Below are 7,500 nucleotides of genomic sequence, written 5' to 3'. Positions count from 1 at the left end.
ATCAGACCAATTACCCAGAATCCCCTGCAGGTAGAATTAATGACTTTCACCTTTAAGAGGCCACACCCCCTCATCACTCCATCCTCCCCTTCTCTCAGGAGGAGAAACCTGCACTCCTCCCCCTCCCCCTCTGTTCTCCTCTACTCCTTTTTGATATGATTTTAATGAATCTGAGATAAGCTCAACATCCCTCTCCTCCTTCTCCCTCTCCTCCCCCCTTCTACCTCTCCTCCCCCCCTCCCATTCTCCCTCTCCTTCCCCTCTCTCTCTCCCCTCCCACTCCTCCCCCTCTCCCTCCTCCCATTCTCCCTCTCCTTCCGCTCTCTCTCTCCCCTCCCCCTCCTCTCCTCCTCCCTCCCCTCCGCCTGTTTCTCCTCCCCTTCTCCCTCTTTTTCCTCTCCTTCCCCTCTCTCCTCCCCTTCCCCTCTCTCCTCCCCTTCTTTCTCCTTCCCTTCTCCCTCTCCTTCCTCTCTCTCTCCCCTCCCCCCTCTCCTCCCCTTCTTTCTCCTCCCCTTCTCCCTCTCTTCCCCTTTTCCCTCTCCACCCCCCCTCCCATTCTCCCTCTCCTTCCTCTCTCTCTCTCTTTCTCCCCTCCCCCTCCTCTCCTCCTCCCTCCCCTCCCCCTGTTTCCCCTCCCCTTCTCCCTCTTTTTCCTCCCCCTTTCCCTCTCCTTCTCCATCTCCTCCCCTCTCTCTCCTCTGCCTCTCCTCCCCTTCTCCCTCTCCTCCCCCTCTTTCTCCTCCCCTTCTCCCTCTCATTCCTCTCTCCCCCCTCTCCTCCCCCTGTTTCTCCTCCCCCTCTTTCTCCTCCCCTTTTCCCTCCTCCTTCTCCCTCTCCTCCCCTTCCCCTCTCTCTTCTCCCCCTCTCCTCTCCCTCCCTCTCCTTCCTCTCTCCCTCCTTCCCCTCTCTCTCCTCCCCCTCTGTTTTCCTCTCCTCCTCTTTGATATAATTTGAATGAATCTGAGAAAAGCTCACCATCATTCTACCTGAATGAATCCAAACCCTGAGTTAATAACGTTTTATCTTATTTTGTACCCCGCCCCTTAAACCCAGAGTACACACTAGTATACATTATGCACCTATGTACCACGAAACCCTAGTAGAATTATTGTATCTTGTCTTATCTCCGGAGGCAGTGTGCGTGGGTAATGTTCTCTTCCCAAGTATCTTAAAGTGTGATCATTCTGATTGGCTGGGGGGGTGGGGGGGCGAGGCTAACCCCCTGTCGCTCACCACCACTCGCTGTTCTCCGGTGAGATCCGGCGAATCACAGAGCAGCTGGTGCTCTGACACGGTCAGCAGACAGGGGGCGTCGCCGATCAGAACGCTGTAGTTCAGACGACTGTTGCCGGGCGCAGGCGGGACCAGGTTCCGCCCCTGGAGATAAAGAATAAAACCTGTTTAGTCAACCAATTAGAGAAGAGTTGTTAAAATGAAAATAATCAACCAATTAGAGGAGAGTTGTTAAAATGAAATAATCAAGCAAACAGAGCTACAGAACAGAACTACACAATAAATTAATCTAAAAACAAAATGTTCCACACAGTTTTAATAGTTAATATACTCTTCATTGATATAATGTAATATATAAATACATATAATATAAATAGAAGTAGGAATATAAAATTATTAAATATCATTTATATAACTTTTAAAAATTAACTTTTAAAATGTTCAAGTCTGAGAGAGTTCAATTTAAACATGTTTTTTTTAACATATATATTTATTTGTTCTTTTGCGTGGAAGAATCAAAAATATATAATCAAGCAATAAGGAAAATACACCATTCGTTTTCATTTTAATTTCAATTTCAATCATTAAATGTGTAAATTAAACCCAAATGACCTCAACAGTATTTAGTCTGGATTAAAGTGTGAACTGGACCTTGAGGATGATGGGGGAGCCCGGTTTGACCTCCAGGATCCCAGAGTTCCCCAGGGGGTCAAAGGTCGGGTTGGGGTAGTGGGTGAAGGGGGTGGAGTTGAGCACGAGGAGGGATGCCACCTGCACGCACACAACGTCAACGTGTGTGAGTGTGTGTGCACTGGGTGTGTGTTATTATGTGTGTGTGCACAGGTGTTACCTGGTCCATGATGAAGCCGAACTCGTCGGGGTGCAGCGCCCCCTCTGGTGGTTTGAGTTTGTTGTAAACCAGACCAGGAGCCAAGCAGGTCATCACCGTGTCGTTAACCAGCTTACACACCTGACGGGGGCCAATACCCAAATATTACCTTCATTTTACATAAATGGTATTTGAGTGAAATAAATGTTTGACTATAAGCGCTCAGGCATAAGGGGTATGGGGTGTACTAGGGACGTAAGGGTATTGGGTATAAGATAACACTGTGTTAATCCCTGGGGGTAAATTCAGGCTTTACAACAGCAGAGGTTGACACAACAGTTCAAGTCAAGGGTATGCGTGGGCTATAATGGGTTGAGGGTAGGCTAGAGGTATGAGGGGTGTAGGGTATACTATAGGTATGAGGGGTGAAGGATATACTTGAGGTATGAGGGGTGTAGGGTATACTTGAGGTATGAGGAGTGAAGGGCATACTAGAGGTATGAGGGGTGTAGGGTATACTAGAGGTATGAGGGGTGTAGGGTATACTACAGTTATGAGGGTGAAGGGTATACTAGAGGTATGAGGGGTGTAGGGTATACTAGAGTTCTGAGGGTTGTAGGGTATACTAGTGCTATGAGGGGTGTAGTGTATTCTAGAAGTATGACATTACATTCCATTTCGCAGACGCTTTTATCCAAAGCGACTTACAATTGTTCAAACACCGACGGACGCAGCCATCAGGAGCAATTAAGGGTTAAGTGTCTTGCTCAAGGACACTACAGCATGCTAGCAGGAGGAGCCTGGGATCAAACCAGCAACCTTTAGATTACTAGACCACCAGCTCTACCTCCTGAGCTACCATCCCCCATATGAGGGGTAAAGGGGATACTAGAGGTATGAGGGGTGGAGGGTATACTTAAGTTATGAGGGGTGTAGGGTATACTTGAGGTAGGAGGGGTGTAGGGGATACTAGAGGTATGAGCAGTGTAGGGTATACTAGATGTATAAGGGGTGTAGGTTATACTAGATATATAAGGGGTGTGGGGTATATTTGAGGTATAGGGGTGTAGGGTATACTAGATGTATAAGGGGTGTAGGGTATACTTGAGGAATGAGGGGTGTAGGGTATACTAGATGTATAAGGGGTGGAGGGTATACTTGAGGTATAAGGGGTGTAGGGTATACAAGATGTATAAGGGGTGTAGGGTATACTTGAGGCATGAGGGGTGCAGGGTATACTAGATGTATAAGGGGTGGAGGGTACACTTGAGGTATGAGGGGTGTAGGGTATACTAGATGTATAAGGGGTGTAGGGTATACTTGAGGTATAAGGGGTGTAGGGTATACTTGAGGTATAAGGGGTGTAGGGTATACTAGATGTATAAGGGGTGTAGGGTATACTTGAGTTATGAGGGGTGTAGGGTATACTAGATGTATAAGGGGTGTAGGGTATACTTGAGGTATAAGGGGTGTAGGGTATACTAGATGTATAAGGGGCGTAGGGTATACTTGAGTTATGAGGGGTGTAGGGTATACTAGATGTGTAAGGGGTGTAGGGTATACTTGAGGTATAAGGGGTGTAGGGTATACTAGATGTATAAGGGGCATAGGGTATACTTGAGTTATGAGGGGTGTAGGGTATACTAGATGTATAAGGGGTTAGGGTGTATTAGGGGTACAATGGGTCGAGGGCATACTAGTGTCAGGGAGTGTAGGTTGTAGGGTATAGTGCACAGTATGTAGTAAGGAGGGTACAGGGTTATGAGAAAAGTACTTACATTGGTAGTTTCCACTCCACCGTACTTTGCTCTGACTTTCGGTTCCTGGATCGTCAATAAGTTGGTTCCTGTCACGGTGATGACTGTACTCCCACTGAAACACACACACACACACACACACAGACAGACAGACAAGTCAGTCAACCATCTGTCTGTCTGCCTACCTGTCTGTCTGTCTGTCTGCCTGTCTTCCTGCCTGTCTGTCTTACTTCAGGATGGTCCAGCTGGGTTCGATGCTGATGACACTCGGGTCTTCGCTGTAGAGGAAGCGGGTGCTGGGACTTGTCACCTCAGCCTTGTCAATCATCAGCCGGATGGGGGCGGGGCCAGTGCCCGGCAGGGAGGGCGGGGTTACGCAGACAATGTCCCGATTGGTCCGTCTGGAGGAGGAGGGGAGGGGTTTATATGGAACTGAGCGGGAACTTCCTGGGAAGGAGTTTAGTTTGGTAGTAAAACACACAACGGCTGCAGCAACTTTACACCAAACTGTCATTTTTGTTAAATTTTGATTCATATTTTTTTGATTTACATAATATTGTTTTTTATTATTATAATCTTTTTTTACCTTAATTTTCAGAATTTTGTTTCATAGATATTCCTTAATCTCCCCAGGGATTCAATATATATGATGATTGTTACTTTATGTTATTAATAAACTTAATTATTACAATCAATACATTTTTATTCAAATTGTTCTTCCCTCAGCTTGACAATATTCATAATAAATAAGAATATAAATAAGAATTTACAAGAACAATAATAATTCCTAAATCCAGATTGAGTTTGTTAATTTCTCTACCTGACGAACAGACACTCCTCCCTGTCGATGAACACCCTGACGGAGCTCCCAGCGTCAAGATGGCGTCCGGCCACCGTCAGCCTGGTTCCCCCGGAAACAGGACCCTTCTCCGGGGACACGCCCCCGAAAATGGGGCTCTGTAATCCACATGAAATCAGATTCAATTCTCATTAAATCCAGGATCATTTCCACTGGATCCGGGTTTAGTCCAGATGAGATGATATGACATCCAGATGAAATCAGATCAGATCCGCACCACGAAGGCGTAGCTCTGGGACGACAGCGTCCTGAACTCTGCGCTGCAGACTCCGATGCAGAGCTCGACCGGACCACCAGGGGAAACAGGAAGAAGAGCCTCGGCCATGTCACACACTATCCTGCAGGGAGACAGACAGGTTAACACTGTCCTGCAGACAGACAGGCAGTCAGACGTACAGCAGGCCAGACAGACAGGTAGACATGTAGACAGACAGCTAGCCAGACAGACAGCTAGTCAGACACACCTCTCAGCACTGATGTATTCAGATGGAACAGGGTTGCATCGGACCCCTGCGACCTGGACGTGAGCGATCTCTCGGACCTGGAGCCCGAGGTTTTCCCCCTCGATGGTGACCCGGGTCCCGCCCGCCCGGGGTCCGGTCAGCGGCGCGATCTGTAACCACGGCGACCGTTAGTAGCCCGTGGCAGCAGGGAGGGGCCAAGGGTTGCGGGTTTGAGTCCCTACCTTGCCGATGCGCGGGTGGCTGCAGCGCAGGTTGTGGCGGCCGTGGTGCATCCAGTTGTGCTCGGGGGCGGAGCAATGCTGCCGCAGGACACACCTCCTGCTGTCTGTGCACCAACCACAGTCGAAGGGGGGCGGAGCCTTGAGACACTGGCCACAGCTGGAACGCTGAGCCTCGCACTTATACAGGAGCGCTGCACACACACACACACACACACACACACACACACACACACACACACACACACACACACACACACACACACACACACACACACACACACACACACACACACACACACACACACAGCATTAGGGTGGAGCTGGTCATGGTGAACCGGAGGGAGGACTCTGAGCAGCAGTTCAGAGTGCACCACCCTCTCTGAGCCACTGGGGACATGGGGCTGGAAAACTCTCCACCTGGTGACTCCATAGTTCTACTGAGGGACTGCAACGCCTCCTGGTGGGCAGGGATGGAGGAAGTTGGGGGGCGTGGCCGGGGGTCATTTCCTGATCTCAACCCTAGCGGCGCTGGACCCACGAACTGGAGCTTAGCTCGGGCTGAAGGTCCGTAACAAACACCACGTTCCTCCACCAGGGGGTGGTGGAGCATCAAAGCCGAGGCCAGATGTTGTGGACACTGGGGTGAAGAGGAAGGGAGCTGTTCAGCGCCCCCTGGTGCTGATCTGGATCTGATGGGGGTTAGGGTGGGGGCACTGCGAGGAACGCCCCCTGGGGGAGGAGTCTGGAGCCCTGGGGGGGGAGGTGCCTTGCTCAGGGACACCTGGGTAATTTATAGGAGCCCAGGACGGGGCCGCCAAGCGTCCTGTTCCCAGGCGACACGTTGTCATGCTAACCTGTGCTACGCTACGCTAGCAGTGCCATGCTAAGGGGGCGGGGCCTGTCTCACCCTTCATGGAGGACGGTTTGTCGATGGCGAAGTCTCCGTCCCAGACGATGGAGAAGTCGACCTCCATGTCCCCTGCTTCATCACCCTCATACCAGTACTAGAGGGAGGGAGAGGGAGATAAATATGAATACATTTCAGGTGTAACGTATAATCTTAGTGTGTTACAGTGTGTGTTACAGTGTGTGTTACAGTGTGTTATGGTGTTTGTTACAGTGAGTGTTGCAGTGTGTGTTACAGTGTTTGTTACAGTGTGTTACAGTGTGTGTTACAGTGTGTTACAGTGTGTGTTGCTGTGTGTTAGTGTTTTTGCAGTGTTTGTTGCAGTGTGTTGCAGTGTTTGTTACAGTGTGTGTTGCAGTGTGTGTTGCAGTGTATGTTGGTGTTTGTTACAGTGTTTGTTAGTGTTTTTTGCAGTGTGTGTTGCAGTGTGTTGTAGTGTGTGTTGCAGTGTGTTGCAGTGTGTGTTGCAGTGTGTTACAGTGTGTGTTGCAGTGTGTGTTGCAGTGTTTGTTACAGTGTTTGTTGCAGTGTGTGTTGCAGTGTGTGTTGTAGTGTGTTACAGTGTGTGTTGCAGTGTGTGTTGCAGTGTGTTGCAGTGTGTGTTGCAGTGTGTGTTGCAGTGTGTGTTGCAGTGTTTGTTACAGTGTTTGTTAGTGTTTTTTGCAGTGTGTGTTGCAGTGTGTTGCAGTGTTTGTTACAGTGTTTGTTAGTATTTTTTGCAGTGTGTGTTGCAGTGTGTGTTGCAGTGTGTTGCAGTGTGTGTTGCAGTGTGTTACAGTGTGTGTTGCAGTGTGTGTTGCAGTGTTTGTTACAGTGTGTGTTGCAGTGTGTTGCAGTGTGTGTTGCAGTGTGTGTTGCAGTGTGTTGCAGTGTGTGTTGCAGTGTGTGTTGCAGTGTGTGTTGCAGTGTATGTTGCAGTGTGTGTTGCAGTGTGTTACAGTGTGGTACAGTGTGTGTTGCAGTGTGTGTTGCAGTGTTTGTTACAGTGTGTTACAGTGTGTGTTGCAGTGTTTGTTGCAGTGTTTGTTACAGTCTGTGTTGCAGTGTGTGTTGCAGTGTGTGTTGCAGTGTTTGTTACAGTCTGTGTTACAGTGTGTGTTGCAGTGTTTGTTACAGTGTGTGTTGCAGTGTGTGTTGCAGTGTTTGTTACAGTCTGTGTTACAGTGTTTGTTACAGTGTTTGTTAACGTGTTTGTTAGTGTTTTTTGCAGTGTGTGTTACAGTGTTGTAG

General features: G+C 48.8%; 1 protein-coding gene across 1 annotated transcript in view; it reads right to left on the bottom strand.

The window, feature by feature from the left end:
* plxna3 (plexin A3) overlaps window positions 1-7,500 on the bottom strand; it is a gene marked incomplete at its 3' end in the record, with an annotated part of 66,524 nt that overhangs the window by 17,759 nt on the left and 41,265 nt on the right. The window contains exons 13-22 of the mRNA XM_080014782.1: window positions 6,271-6,367; window positions 5,364-5,554; window positions 5,143-5,291; window positions 4,896-5,016; window positions 4,640-4,776; window positions 4,050-4,220; window positions 3,841-3,934; window positions 2,084-2,203; window positions 1,885-2,004; window positions 1,234-1,377 (exon numbers count right to left, since the gene is read on the bottom strand). Of these exons, the coding sequence (XP_079870908.1) occupies window positions 1,234-1,377; window positions 1,885-2,004; window positions 2,084-2,203; window positions 3,841-3,934; window positions 4,050-4,220; window positions 4,640-4,776; window positions 4,896-5,016; window positions 5,143-5,291; window positions 5,364-5,554; window positions 6,271-6,367 (1,344 nt within the window). The remainder of the gene's footprint in view (window positions 1-1,233; window positions 1,378-1,884; window positions 2,005-2,083; window positions 2,204-3,840; window positions 3,935-4,049; window positions 4,221-4,639; window positions 4,777-4,895; window positions 5,017-5,142; window positions 5,292-5,363; window positions 5,555-6,270; window positions 6,368-7,500) is intronic.

This window comes from Zeus faber, assembly GCF_960531495.2.
Source record: "Zeus faber genome assembly, chromosome: 15".
NCBI classification, from domain to species: domain Eukaryota; kingdom Metazoa; phylum Chordata; class Actinopteri; order Zeiformes; family Zeidae; genus Zeus; species Zeus faber.
The sequence above is the reverse complement of the archived record's forward strand: the minus strand, read 5'-3'. Positions and strand labels throughout refer to the sequence as shown.